This window comes from Fulmarus glacialis, unplaced genomic scaffold (assembly GCF_000690835.1).
Source record: "Fulmarus glacialis isolate BGI_N327 unplaced genomic scaffold, ASM69083v1 scaffold17705, whole genome shotgun sequence".
NCBI lineage: Eukaryota > Metazoa > Chordata > Aves > Procellariiformes > Procellariidae > Fulmarus > Fulmarus glacialis.
Genome location: NW_009212507.1, coordinates 25,679 through 41,853, shown reverse-complemented (window position 1 = coordinate 41,853; position 16,175 = coordinate 25,679). Strand labels below are relative to the sequence as shown.

Below are 16,175 nucleotides of genomic sequence, written 5' to 3'. Positions count from 1 at the left end.
TCGCCGCCGCAGCCCCGCGGTGCCGGGCTCTGCTGGCCTTGTGTAGCGCCCGCAAATCCACGTTGGAATTACACACTGTTAAAAGCTGTATCTTTGGGAGAAAAAAAACACTTTTACAACCTTTTTTTCATTATTCTAATAGATTTACTATTTTTTTTTACTTAACAAGATCTGAAGTTGCCATCCTTTAAAACGGCAAAAATGTAGAAAGTTAATGGCTGTGACCTTGTGTAGTAGCTCTAAAGCATAAACAAAATTGTTGCTGATGCACAAAACCCTTACTTTCCTATCTTTGTGTTGATATTAAACACCTTTTATCTAAATGATGAAAATTTTTCAAAACCAGACTTAACTAGACTAACTAAGGCTTTGAGGCCCTTCTTGGGAAAAGTAGAGTTCCCCAGATATCTCTGGAAAAGGTCTCAACCTTTTTTTTTTTTCCCTTCTTTCCTTAAAATAAAGACTTTTTTTCAGTAGAACAGGCAGAGTGGGGGAAGCTGCAGTGAATATTTTCCCATCCTGCTGCTGTGCCTCAGAATTGCCTGGGATCTGTCTCTCTCCACCCCCATTCCCCCTTTTTTTCCCTCTGCTTCCCAACTAAAAATACAAAGCTGAAATTCCTGATTATTTTCTAATTTTCAGTTCTAATGCAGAACTGAACAAGAATGAAAGATTGAGGTGTTGAAGCTTTGTTCAGAGCCCTGTCTAAGCAAAACAAGTTTATTTTGCACTGATTAATCATAATCAAAAATTTTATTTTAGGACAAATATGTATAACAGTGAATTTCTTTCTACTCGGGCATAAATTTTTCAGCACTACTGCTAACAGTAATGATTCATCTTTCTATTGAATGTGTAGAAAAGGAGCTTTGTATGTTATTGGAAATATTTATTTTAATATTAATTAAACTATAATTATCATTAATTATCCTGAATTGTTAGTGGCTAAAGTATAGGTATATTTAACATAGAGATGCAGGTCATTCTCCAAAGACATAATGCAATAAACACTATGCTGATACGAAATTTTGTTCCAGGTGTTTAGATTGTGTCATAGCCCTAAAGGTATGTCACTGTGTATGGTTTCTAATTTGATCAGCTGTTAGCTACTAATTTTCCTTGTCCTTTCTCTTTTTTTGGTAAGTCTCCAGTGTCACTTTGCCCTCCTTTTTTTTTGACTGCTATACTCAAATAGCTCGCTGGAAAACAAGCAAACAAAAAAATCCCCTAGCATGGACCTAAGTAATGTTATAAAAATGATCCCCCTCTGCCCCCTTATGCAGTTACTACCTTCCCTATAGAGAATTTCTACAACACAACAGATGCGGTGATACAACTGTGGCCATGTTACACAGTTAAAGCAGCACAGCTTTGTAATACTGTATACACTTAGGAGCTTAGGAAGCTAAATGCCTTCAATTCCTTCTGCCTTTGGGAGATGAGAATGCCCTGGGAGAATTCAGATCTTAAATCTGCATTAAAAGGTGAGGTCTGTGGTACAGCTTTGATTGGCATAAGAAGTCTAGTCCTGTCTTCTACACTGTTAATTCACCCAACAAAGAGATCTTAGGAATGACACTGCATAGACTGTGTTCTTGTACAAATACATATGTGTATATACATAAAAGTGACAGATCTTTGTTATAAAATTTCTTTTCTGCCACTGAACTAGTGCTGGTACTTGCCCATCAATGATGTCTGCCATAGAAATGCTAGATTTAGCCATCTGTTGGTATTCTTACAGGTTCTCTAACCCTGCCCATTGATAAAATTGTATGCATTCTTAAAAATAATTAGGGAAAGGTTCAATATAAGCCCAGCCTAGCATGATTAGATCATATTTAGTTTAAGATTTTAAATGGCTAAAATGCTTTTGGGTTGAATCAGTTTTTAATCTGTTTCCAGTTAACTTGGTGTGAACTCATACAGACAGATTCAGCTTTCAGATTCTTTCTGTGTCGGTTCCCTTACCTAAAAATGTTTGCCTTCCATAAAAATGTTGCCATCAGCAATGCAAACAGGAATTCCACTGGTTGGAGGGTGTTTTTTGTTTGTTTCACAGGTTCTAGATGGAGCAGGATTAGATGTTGATTTTCATCTACTGTCTCCAAAAGGTGAAACTCTAGTTTTTGATGAAAGAAAATCAGATGGAGTTCATACGTAAGTTTAAAATCTTCAAACTTAGAAGTGTTACGTAAAGTACTTTTCTGGTTTCTTTAACAAATACAACTAAAATAAAGATGGAGTACTTTTTATTCCTCAGTATGACAAAAGACTTTCTAATAGGACAGTTTGAGAATACCAATTACCTTTTTATAAACACTGAATGCTTTTTACATGGATCTTACTGTGAAGTGAAGGCTATTTTCATTTTAATGATAGCTGTTAAGGGTCAGTGAACAAAAATAATTATTGTGCAGTTGAAAAAGGTCTCCACATCTAATATCAAAAGATCTTGTCATTTATATAGATTCGATTCGTATCATTCATATATATAAGATTATATATAAATAATAAGCTGAAAAGTCCCCTATTTTTCCAGTCCTTTTAATCAAAATATGTAGTATTTATTGTAATTTTACTATGGAGTATAAGAATTCCACTCATATTATAGCTTTTTTGTAATGATTAACATTGATTCAAAATCCCAATAAAGGAAAACGAAAGTAAGCTGCTGTCTTCATCATTTTAAGCCTTTAGAGTCAGTGGGATTGTTTTGCTGTGACTGTGCAATCTGTAATGTGTCTTTTTTTTTTTCTGAGTTCTTATCTTTATATAAAAAGCATATTCAGTTATTTCTAAGTGCATGATTGTCAGTCTTAAAAGAGGAAAGTTTGCTTACAAAAACTCGCTTTTTGAGAACCAGCACAAAAAGTGTAGTTAATTTAATGACATTTTGCTTATATACACAGGGTGGAAACAGAAGATGGGGATTATATGTTCTGCTTTGACAACACATTCAGTACCATTTCTGAAAAGGTGATTTTCTTTGAACTGATCCTGGATAATATGGGAGAAGACGGACAAGATCAGGAAGACTGGAAGAAGTACGTTACAGGCACAGATCTCCTAGATATGAAATTGGAAGACATTCTGGTTAGTATTTGATCTCTAATTCTTTTCAATGTAAGAACATTTGGAAAAAACCTCGATGTCATTGAGCCATTCTACCTTGGTCTGGTGGATCATCCTGGAAACTATTCCAGTTCCATATTGCTTTTACTGATGCATGAAGCCTAGCACCATGGATCTCTTGCTTCCACACAGAAGCTTGAGAATATTTTCAGAGTAGACCGTTAATCAGCAAGAAGAAACCGCCTTGCTCTCAAAGCCACTCTGTTTCCAATTCAGCTTCCTTTCGTCTTACTGCTAAAATGGGACATTTTTCCCTAGCATCAATGAAATAAGTATTTATAGTATTAAAGCATTGCTTAATCCCAGTGATGTAGTTGGAATCGCTGCATAGATTTTTATCAATGTTTGAAAATAAAGTACTGTGTTACCTCTTCTTCCCATCTTTGCAGAAGTGCCCCAACCAGTGTACAGATTAATATTTCTGTCTTCAATAATTTATATATTACTTTATTAGGTTTTTCCCCCCCAAATTTTATTTCATCTTTCCAAACTAATAAACAGAACAGGAGTTAATCTGTACTACACTGCAGGTTCACCTTTGCAGACGTTCTATGAATGGTAATGTTTGCTTAAACTCTATGTTGACCCTATCTGATGTAGGATGAAGACTACAGCGAGTCAAAGCTTTTTTTTCCTTTCATGATCATTAAATGTTGAGATTACTCTACAAGCAGAGGATCTTTTGGTGTTCCAGTACCACTGTTCTTAGTGCTTGGTAGGATGCAGTAAGCCATTTTTTGTTTGCTCGTAGCTACAGACAACAGGTGTCTTAAAAAAAAAAAAAAAAACACCCCAAAACAACCAAACCAACATCTACAAACACTTACTGAATACACTGGTGTAGAGAATGACATTGTTTGTATCCTACTTATTGCAAAAAACAAAATGCAGGTTTTTAAACAACAAAACAAACTTAATGTTTAAGATCTTTTATAGGTGTACAGTACACTTCTAAATAGCTAAAAAGTTAAAACCAAACACAGAATCTGAAAAGCTGGCCAGATCTTTAAAATCGGTAATCAAGAAAATTAGAAAAAACAAAGTTTATAAAGGAAATTGTGAAGAAAATCCCTCTCCCACTAATCACAAGCAATGCTTGAATGGATTTGATAGCTACTTGTGTACATACTGGTATCTCTTCCAAGAGAAAAAGAAATGCAGAACTTTTCTTTATTTGAGAGCCCTGCAGATCTTATAAAGTAGGTAATTTTTGTAAAGTAAAAATTAGTATTTGATGCCATTGTTTACTTAGTCAAGTTATTACTTTACTTGCAAGTTCTGTGAGGACTTACATAAACACTTAGTAGTTTAAGTTTTTGAAGATAAACAACGTATTTGCTGGGGAAAATGAGGAATTGTGTCTTATTTTTAAAGCTCTTTTATGGTGTCGATGTTCCGTATTGTGTAACATATGAACTTTAGTATCATCATAAAATTATTTGGCTTCCAAAAATAGCTCTTTTGAAATATTTGTTGAATATGTAACAGAGAAAATGTCCGTGGAGAAAATGTTACTGCTGGGTTTAACTTTTTTTTTTTTTTTAAATTTATAGCCTCCTGTTACTGCACACATTACTTTTCTCACTAAAAGTCACTTCAGGGTCCCATAATTATATCAAGAACATAAATCAGCACTTTATGAGATAAGCTTTTATGTTGTGACTATCTATTATGTTGTGGATAAAACTTTAACAGATTATAGGACTTTGTAAATGCAGAATAAGGAGTGGATCTTGAGCTGCTGTTGTTACGGGCAGAGTGTTCATGTACTTCCTCTGGTTCCCTGAGACACACTGCGTGTGCTTTGTAGGACCTCCAGATGTCCTATTCACAATTTATTGTCAAAATTCTGCTTTAGTATCAAAGCAGAAGCAGCAGCCACTATAGTGAAAGCATAAAAAGAAGATGTGAATATAACATTACTGTAGTTCTTTTCTTTTGCTACAGCTACAGTCCTGATGGTAGTTTGCATTAAAAAATGCCTTAATTTGATTATCCAGGAAAAAAAAAACTACATTTGTCTGCTACTACCTAACTTGTTTTGAGATTAGTTCTGTAGAGATCACTGCTTTTCACTTGTCTGAATACCTGGAATCACAGTTCCCCAAGATACATGGAATATTAAAACACTGATTTTAGGTTTGATTTCTTTCTCACCTCCCTAGCCTGTAAAAGGGAAAAAGCAAATTACTATAGAACCTTAATGCTATGTTAATTAAGCCTTTTTAGGTGATATACAATAAACAGGCTAGATAAATTAATGAAAACTTTGTGATGAGGTATATATTTTGAAGTGAAATTAACTGTCCACTTAGCAAGAAATTAAATTACAGGTGGTAATACAGTATTAATATTTTGTATGTGTTGCAAGCTATGAATTTAATTCAGGTGTTCTTTTTTCTTCTAAAAATACTCTCTTGTTACTTACCAGGAATCCATCAACAGTGTCAAAGCCAGATTAAGCAAAAGTGTCCAGATTCAGACCCTGCTCAGAGCATTTGAGGCTCGTGACCGAAATATACAAGAAAGCAACTTTGACAGAGTGAATTTCTGGTCCATGGTCAACTTGGGAGTAATGGTGGTGGTATCAGCTGTTCAGGTTTACATGTTGAAAAGTCTCTTTGAAGATAAGAGGAAAAGTAGAACTTAATATTCAGTATGATCATAACAATATAACAGGTATGGGGGGAAAGGGGGAGCAATAAACTACTACAGTAAAGGAAAAAAACCAAACACGACCTCTCAAGACTTTTTTGAACAGGCAGTAGACATCAGGTTTTCAATTCATGTTGGGCTTTTGGGTTGTTTTGTGGTGATGGTGGTCTTTGGCTTTTTTGTTTTGGTTTGGTTTTTTTGTCAACATGAACAGAACTCTTCCATTTTCGCAAGTGCTACTAACAATATTTTTATTGTACTCATAGCATTTGTTAATGATTGTTCATGGCTAACTTATGTATAGCGCACATGGATGCAAGGATGCTTCGTGCATATGCAGAGTAATGTTAATACTGCCATTTTTTTCATGTTCACATAAAACTTTAAATGATAACTTAGACATTGGTTTATTTGCTGTTAAACATTGAGTGAATTTACGTATGTGCCTAAATGTTTACAGGATTGGGGCCTACCCAGATTGGGTAGTCTGTAGTTACTGTCATTTATCTTGAAAGTTACGTGTTTTTCAAAATCCTCAGCTTTTGTTGTGTGGCATCAGGGAGAAACACTGGGCTAACATTGTGAGAACAAAATGAGAAGTCTTTTTATATATGGATGACTAACATCAACGCTTTAAAAAAGAACCATCAATGTGAAATTGAGTCAGTGTTGAAAAGAACTAGAGAAAATGGGTGCAATTCCTGTTCATAAATCTTTCTGTCCTGTAGTTGTACAACCATATTTCCGGTTTTGGCTATTACATGAGATTCAAGAGACAAGTGACTATATGGTATACAAACAAATGCACACACACACACCTTGAAGTATGGTTTGTGAACTCTTAGTTACTGTAACCTCATGTAATAGATAATTTTCAAGAAGTCATTTCTCATATTATTCTTTCCCTTTAATAAAGGGGGGTGTGACATTACCTTAACATTAATTTTTGTAGTCTCAAAATCCCTCTTATTTGCCAATTTATTTTTTATTAGTTTTTGTCTACTACATCTATGACTAATGTAGCAGTTAATAGGGTGACTTACTGTCATGGTTTAACCTGGCATGAAAAACCAAAGCTGTTCACCTAAACCTTCCCTTTTTGCTCACCCTCACAAGTCTTTTAGCTGTGTAAGTACACTCAGTTCCTATGAGCAGTGTTTCTATATCTAGCTATTTATATGATTAAGGCCTGAATTACATGAGCAATAAGTACAGACTTCAAATTTTAGGATCAACTGAATGTGTAATACCACTTAACTAAGGCAAAACTATCCTCAAATTAGTAATTTCTAGATGAAGTGGCTTTTAACAGTGCAGTGAGGGTATAGAGAATTTTTGCCAAACCCCCTGGTGTGTGAGAATTACCTTTTTTTAATAGTTCAAAGTTAGTAATTTTTACAATGTGCCAAGTCACTGAAATTTCCTGTATAAATACGTTAAAGTACATTTCATCACAAAAGTGTTTTTAAAAAACACTTTCTTAAACACTTTTTTAAAAAGTGTCTGTATTAGTGTTCTGCCTGTTGTTGGGTCACCTGGGTATGAACAGCAGAATTGCAACTTTGACACTTTCTGTGATTAAAAGTTATTTTATGGAGATAAAACAGGGTCAATAGATGGATGAAGAAATACTTTGTTCCAATGAAGCAGATGCTAGCAAGGGCTACAGTACATAGAAACAGCTTCAACTTCAGACAATAGGAACCTAGCAATAATATTTCTAAATAGTTTTTATAAGCAAAAGTATTATTCCTTACAGAACTTCTTATAGAGGGCTCCAAAGGCTGGTGAGCTACTTTTTCTTTCTGCAAAGCTGCGTCCAAAATAAGATTGTTTCCCTTTAGGGTTCTGCATATCTTCTTTTTCTACATGATGCTTTCTGTTCTGAACTGCCTGGAATTAGAAAGCTTATTTCTGTGATCAGGACAAAGTCTAGGAAAAATTAATTCTTTCTGCTAGAGTGGCAAATAATATTTTTCTGCCATTTCCCTGTACATCTCCCAGTACCAATATATACATATCTACATCAGGGCATAAGCCAAAGCTCACTGAAGTCAACTTCGAAGGTTTTGAACAGGTCCCTTCAGGATAGGCAAGTAAGATTCTTAGGGCTCTGCCCCTTTTGCTAGAAGAGGAGATCTATCTTCGCTTGCATCACCATGAGTGTGATGCTACAAAGCATCTGCAAAATGCTGAACCAGCTCTGTGAAGCTGTGACTGAGACATCTACCTCTTATATCAAAGCTACTCGATTCTAGATTTTGGCTTAGACCTCCAATAGATGAGCTCTGCCAAGTCTTCCAAGGGCCCCTCAAGGGATTAGGTTCCCCAGCTGCTCTGCTGTGCCTCTCTGACAGTGGTTGTACATCCAGTGGCAAAAAAGTATGGTGTATTAGCTTAAGCTGCTAATGAATGCAGACTTCTCTGATCAAAGACACAAGACTGAACTGCAGCAGTTTTTCCCCTTACAAATAGCAGTCTCTGGTGTAAGGAAAATAATGCAACAATTGTCAGCAGAGTTCATCTGGAAGAAATTATTATTTTGCAACTAAGCTCTGACTGCATTTTCTCCCCATTCAAGGTTTGTTATAGAAGCTGAAACAGGGAATAACTATAAAGGTAACTGTGCTTTGACTTTGGCAGCTGGAATATGTTTATCATAGGTGAAGGATTTGGCATTTAAGTTTGCAGCTAAATAAAATTTCATTTGGATTTTGAAGAGTAGATTGCTTTGATTGTATAAAATTTACAAAAGAGAATATAAATCTACATTTTTTTCTTAATGGACTTCTAATTCAGAATTAAATGTTTTAAGACTTGCAGATGTTGAATAAAATTATGCAAAACTGAGATTTTCAATAAATGAAGTTTAAACCTGTGTTTGTGTTCATTGTTTTATAATGAAGGAAGAATGCATTACCTATGAATGCTGCAAAAGATCAAGGATGCTAAGCTACGAAGAACTTTGTTTTTAGTAATGCAGCTTTTTCATTGCTTCTTCATTCAGTGTTCAAATTCTTATTCACTGTAACCCAAAATCAACTTTATCAATGCAAATAATTTAAGATTTACATAGTTGTCAGATCAGAATGACACCAATCTCTGACCTTTGTAACAGAAAAAACATTTAGTTTTGAAGTCATCAGATGCATGTCAGGTATGAGCCTTAATTTTTTTTTCAATATTTACACCTTAATTAATACTTATATTCCATATTGCACCTGCAGCTTATTACACACACACAACACACAGAGAACAGCATAACTTCCAGTTACGCAGGCAATAAGGTTGGGAGCAATTCCGGGAAGAATAGTAGGTACTGTCTTGTGCAAAATTATAGTAGAGGTCAATAATACTACTAAGACTAGTAAAGTTCTGTGTTCAAACCAAGAGACAGTGAGACCCTCAGGCCAGCCTAAGTCAAGATAGCTTGGTATTAAATAAGCACTTGTGACTTTGGGAAACTCTTTGTCTGTTGAGTGTTACTTGTTAGTAACTAAACCAAGTACTAAGTTTCTCACTTCAAAAAAAAAAAGTGAGAGGAAATATCCCAAGGAGCAGATTATGGGAATGTGTAAGCTTATGATACCAGAAAGACAGAAAGACAGCAGCAAATCAACACTGGAACTCAAAAAACACTTTACTGCTCTAACCCAATGGCCATCTGTCCTGACAAACCTTTGTAGAAAGAATTTTACAGAAGGTACTTTGATAACGTTGTTCTAACTTCTGTGCATGTTTGTGCGTTTCCAATTAACAGCAGCATCTAAGTCACATGAAACTATGAGAAGAGTTAAAAAAAATAAATGTATTTTTCAGCAGCAAACATCAACTGACATCATCTGATGACCTGTTGAGTGCTTCCATCAATTCTTGTATTTCCCTCCTCTAAAGAAACAATTTATTTCACAATATAAGTATTTTCATTTCTGATTAAGTATAGTTGACATATTAAAAATAAACAGCTAGGGAAAAATAGAAGGAAAACAGGAAAGTAGCATCACTGAGTATCAAACTGTAGCAATTAAGAATCCCATAATATAAATTACTACTATAGTAGTAACTGTAAGTTACTACTACGTAGTAATTTCACATTATTCATAAGAGAATACGCAAGATCCTGAGACTAAAAGCTCAAAATTCTGGAGCAGTTTTTTCAGCTTAATCAAGTAATGCACATGACAAATCCAAGCTTTCATTTCATAAGACTCCTGAGAAACCTGGGCCTGTCCGGAAGCCTGCTAACCACATTGTTCAAAAAATGAAACAGGAACTTCCTTTTTGTACTGTGTTTTGAATCGATGAAGTAGATACCATAAAATACTAAGGTACAATGTTATGTTGCCAGATTGGGCAATTAATGATAGAAGGAACAGTGGTTTGACTTGAAAAGGTACACGCACAGTAAAAACTATCAAAAGCCATTTTGGACAAAGACATTAGAAATGAGTGCAAAAGTTCTGTTTCCTCGTCTCTCAAAGTGCGCACTGTGAGAAATGACGCCTCCTGCCTTAACTTCTTCCTATGTACAACGCAACACTGTTGTACCTCAGACTGGCACAAGTCCATTGCATCTCACATACTCGGCAGCGCAGCACTTCCTTATTTAACTCAGCTCGTTTGTCAGGTTGCAGCACCGTCCTCAGATCCATGACCATGTGGTATGGTGGTAAGACTACTTGTCAAAAATTTTACTCAACCAGCCACAGCAATTACTTTTTTTTTTTTCCTTTCCCAAGTATTTTTAAAATAAATATTTACATGGCAATCTGTCCTAAAGACTCATTATCCCCAACAGTTAATTAAGACAGCCTGGAACTAAGTAGACTGAGCTATATCTGATGTCTTTAAAAACTAACAGTTCCTGTGCCTTCCCTACTTTCAAAGAACAATTCTTTTTGAGACTGTTTTATTTTAAGACTTAACAACTTTTGGTGCAGACAAGAGACATACAACTCTCAGTTATTGCTGAGAAATGGCTTATTGTTAAGCCCTTCCTTTTCCATGCTTTGTCCCTGCTCCAGTAGTACCCCATCACATAAACTCACTATTCATACAGGAAGAATGCTAGTACAGAGGTGAGTAAGCACCTTATTCGCAAATAATTGCAGAGCAGATCAAAAGCTATATGCCTTATTGTATGATTTCATTTTCAAAACCAACAATTTACTTAAGGTAACTTTTAATTTTTATCACAGGTAAAGATAATAGTAATAAAATAATTTTTTAAAAATCATTTAAAAAAAATTTAATAGTAAACACACCTACACTGCTGAAGTTTCACCAGAAGCATCTGAATTACATCATCATCTCTCATGCTATCAGTTGCTGCAGTTGAGGACAGTTAATGGGATTTGGAACCCAGACAGCTCACAAGTCCCTTTCTTCCCTTAGTGCGTACCAAGTTTCTGGAAACAAGACATCCTTCTTCACTCTCCATCTGCTACCTGCCAAATTGGAATACAGGTGTGTAGAGCTGCCAAGAGAAAAGTTCTAAAAGCATATATCTATAGTCTGTATCTTTATTTCAACATTATGTTAAAGGACCTGACATTAACCATCTAACTAAGGTCATTTTTCTATTATGCTGGAGGATTTCAGGGAGTGATAAAAATAAGTGTCAAGTCAAAAGATACCCATGACTGTCCACACAAAAAGCTTCTGACAGTTCAATCAATCCCTGTTCCAAACAGTTAATGAGAAGACTCTTGATTACATTCTCTGGACAGGAAAAGGGCAGAACCAGACCCCTCCCCCCTGCAAAGCCCTGAGCATGCTTCAGCCATTATTCACTTATGCTGCCTCTCCTGAAATCATTCTTCCCAGTCACTTGTCTCCCACAAGATGACACCACAAGACTGGGAAGAATGAAGCAAACTCAGGCGCCAAGTGGCCAAACAAATAGGAGTTCCCATTCTAAAGCTTCAGCACTTACCTCTGAATGACTGTGAGGCAGGTGAGCACCTACAATACCTGGGCTCACTACCACAAGCACAGAAGAAAAAGCATTGGAGGAAAGAAGGCAAGGACTGAATTAGTAATTTTTTAATTTTTTTTTTTTTAACAGTACATCAAAGGCTGTCTTTTTAATAAGCATTTCACAGCCCACTTGAAGACTTCCTTAAAAATAATAAATTCCCTTTGTAATTAAACACATCCAAATTGTTTCTCATTGTATTACTCCGACTTGTGTATTTCTACACATAAATATACACATTACATATATTTATATATACATACTTTCCTGCAACAAGCCAGTTAGCCTTCCTAGTCAGTTTTTCAGAAAGGAGAGTTCTGAGCGTGGATTTTGTACAAAAAGCATCACTTTCCCTAACCAAGGAACTCTGCATTGTTATCTTGATCAATTCTTAGTTCTACCTTATATTCTTCCCCTTTTTAGGCTCACCTTTTGCTCCTGCTACCACTACAAATATATTTTAACATCCTACAGCCTGAAAACCTTTCCAATTGTTCATTCATTATTTCCCTTTCCCTGAATTTCCAACTATTGTTGATAATCTCTAGAATTTAACTATCATCCTGCTTTCCAATCTCCGCTATCATGCTACCGATTTGTGAAGTTAATACCAAGTTAGAGCAAGCAAGTGAAAAACACGAAGTAGGCAACCTTAGTAATGTTCATGAATGAGAGAAACATGTACGTATCAAAGCAATAACTATCACATTGGATGATGACATGAGTGAATGCAGTAATAGCAACAGTTTTGTGAGCATTCATTAGGGAATGGCAGAGCACAAATGTAATACTTTGAAATGGTGCTTATAGAAGAACAAACTTTATTTAGAGCAAGATAGAACTATTAATTAGCTTCTTGCTATAAAGCAGGTTTTGAAGCAAATGAGCTTATTAGAGTAAGACTGCAGATGTCAGGATTGCAAGTTAATGCTACCACACTGGACATTAAGTAAACAAGAAGACCAGGAAAGACAGGAAACCAAAACCACATGGATGCCAAACACAAAATAGCTAATAATGGGAAGAGAACAGAATATTGTCAAATTCGGAAGCTGGAAACATAAATTAGAACAAGTGAAAAAGAAATACACACTGGTGAAGTAATAGCCGTGAACAGTTTAGGAGGAAGATTATATGAAAGAACTGTATCAGCTACAGCTGTATTTGAAAAATTTGTATCTACAAGGCAAAATATTTTGGTATCAATGAAAACCAGAACATCTGTTGATGTTATAGTACATGGATCTCAATGCTGGAATATGAAAAAAACTGATTAAAAAATAGCAGAGATGAGCTAGGTGAGAGGAAATTAAGGAATTCAATAAATGCAAAACAGATAAAATCATGACAATACAGAATCTTCTATTTCATTGTTGCTGAACGATAGGAGTGAAAGACTAGCAAAAGCATTGAATTCCAAGATCATTCTCAGACTGTGCTGAGAACTGTACTCATCTTCTACTTGTACTCATCTTTTGCTTTTCTTTCTATTGTCCTGCACTATCTTTTCTAGAAGATAGTCATTCCCCTTTCAACGTTCTTCAGGGACTCCACAGAAGTCTCTTTTTCCCTCTCTTTCTCTTCATTATACCTCACCTATAGATGATCCAATTTACAAACAAAGAAATCAACTTTTCTACAAGCTTTAGGTTGACAACTCGGATTTTTTTCCTCACGCTTTACTATGTTTTTCTGACCAAACTAGGATCTCAATAGATCTGACACCTCCACACGGGTGTTTAGCCATCAGCTTAAGTTCAACATTGACCAACCACAAACTCACCATCCTAAATCCTTTTCTCCGTTTCTAGAAAATATCATTTTCTGCCATCATACCTTTTACTGCAGTGTTACTTTTCATTCAGGCAGATGTGAAGCAACTAGAGAAGTGACACAATTTAAAGCCTGAAAATGTTACCTGCATAGCATTTGTAAGATTCATCCTCTTCCCTCTGTGCACAGAACTGATGCTCCTGTCCAGTTCATCATTATCACTGTGTTCTGACTATTCTCCATCTCCAGCCTTGGCATGTTCCATCTCAATTCACCAATTTCCTTTTAAAATATAATACTAAAGATCACTTTAGTAGGATGTTCCAAAGACATGACCATTTTTCTGTTTATCCACTTATCTGTCCCCCCACTCCCTAGAAAACAAACTGCTTGTCTTCACTTTCAAGGCCTTTTTTGGTTTATTTCTGTCTTCATGTTAAATCAAAATACTGACTTTCATTTCACACATCACGCTGAGAGATTTTTCAAAAATTCCTTTGCGATCTCACTCAAAATGCATTATGCATAGAAAAGCACAGTTTTTATTCAAAATTCCTCTTGAAGTTTTTGTTGAGAACAATGATTTGACAAGTAGTTTGCTATGATGATTGTTTTACAATTCTGACTAGTAATGTGCTGTTATTTCTTTGCTGTCTTGTTCATGTGATGCCTACATTTTTAGAATGGCCTCAAGAGAGACTTCACCTACCTAAATACTACTGTAATACAAATAATATATAATGGAAAAATATTAAATCTGATACACATAGAAATGGTTCTAAATCAGTGACCACAACAAAGTTGAATTACATATATTTACACACATGCATACATACAATGATCAAGTCATACCAAAATGAAATCGTTATGTACAGCAACATTTGTATTTTTCCTTTAGACACTCCATTACTACATACAATGAAATTCACATAAAATGAGAGAAAGGCATTTGTAGGTGTGCTTTAATTACTACTCTAGCTGTATCTTCAGCAGCACTATTGCAGCATTTTCCAGTACTTGACACCTTGTAACAAAGCATCCCTCAAGCATTGCTGGAACACTAGTTAGTGTTTACGTGCAGGGCAAGTGTCTCCAGGATAGTAACAGGAAAGCTAGAGATAGAGAAACAATGGATGGGAGGATGCCACCAAGTATGTACTTCACAAGAATACAGAATCAAAACTCATTCTTCTCTCTCAAAAAATACACACATTTAATGTTGGTCTTTTAATTCTAAGAAAAAAGCAATTCCAAAAATACAAACTGAACATCAGAGTCAAGTCAACCACCATAATAAAATGAAACAATGACATTCACAATAGTTAAGTCTATGGACAGCTTAAGTTTGGCAAATATTTTCTCTCCCCCCCTCCCCAAAGTCCCCAAGTACATTCCAATATTTATCTTTAAATGAAACTTTACGAAAAATACTGCTGGTGTTCAGTTAGAATTAAAGGACTTGGATAAAGTGAAACAATAAAGACAGATACAGATGGTGTGAGTAAGGTTACAAAGGCTTTACATTTTGCATTATCCCAAGATATAAACATTCAAAAATTAACATGAAGTTGCTGTGTTATCAAAATATTGCAGCTATAGGCAAGGCAACATTAAATTAATAGCTGAGGGTGTGAGAAAAACACACACATTTTAGTGAAGGTAAACAGAAGTGGCAGGTTTTAATTTGCATTTTAATAAAGCTAATATTACCCGGCCAGCCAAAAACCAAGCACAGGATAAAAAGCTTTCTCTGCTTCCTTTGGCTATAAGGTGACAGGTGGGGCGGGGGGTAGGGGGCAGGAATCACCTTTTCAAGATGTTCAAGATGAGCAGAAAAAGTCAAATAATCAAGTAATGGAATAAATAAGTACTAACCCAGGCAGTACACTTTAAACCACTCTGTCATTTACAAATGTTACGTAATTTTGTTTTGGTGGTAAACTGTTAAGCATGTAAGAACTCTAACCTTATGCAGTACAGTGAATAACCACCAAAGTAAAAAATATTCTTCTGTTTACTCTTTGGCTAAAACCCCCTCAAAAGTAGCAGACAAAGAAAAAACATCTAATACTGGCAAGAGACTTTGACTTTTTTTTTAAACAAGTAAAATAAACTTATCAATTTAAAACTTGGTACATTTTATAAAAACAAAAGAGGTAATGTTGTAATAAAATCAGTAATGTTACTTCAAATGGCAACAAACTGTTTGTTGACCCTGTGCAATAATACACTTTGTTCATACTACATTTATCAAAATATGACCATTTCTACAGATATGTAGGAATCTTGTGTGTGACTCCTATCAACTTAGTTTATAACTGGGACACAAAATTTACAATCAGTGTGCCACAATAACTTTCAAATTGTTATTTCTAGCAGAGTTAATTTCAAAGTGTTCAGATCCAGCATTATTTTTTAACAGTTAATTCACTTGGAAAATAATGCAATATATTACCTAGAGCATATGAACATCAATGACTGCACCCATTGCCAGAACACGCTGCACTGGTTTGACACTTTTCCTTAGCACATAGAAAGCAACAGCACCCAATAAGCCTGAGAAGAAATGCTGCTGTGTAAATACTGGCAACTATTCCTGAAAAAAGAATTATGGGATGTATTCTCAGAAGCTGCC

The 16,175-nt window shown here is 35.3% G+C and overlaps 1 protein-coding gene across 1 annotated transcript; it reads left to right on the top strand.

Moving 5' to 3' along the window:
- The first annotated feature begins 2,011 nt into the window (after positions 1 to 2,011).
- Positions 2,012 to 5,926, top strand: TMED5 (transmembrane emp24 protein transport domain containing 5). Its single transcript, XM_009577911.1, has 3 exons — positions 2,012 to 2,160; positions 2,913 to 3,096; positions 5,567 to 5,926. The coding sequence occupies exons 1-3, from the start codon at positions 2,012 to 2,014 to the stop codon at positions 5,783 to 5,785; spliced, it is 552 nt and encodes a 183-aa protein (XP_009576206.1). The 3' UTR covers positions 5,786 to 5,926.
- Positions 5,927 to 16,175: the final 10,249 nt, after the last annotated feature.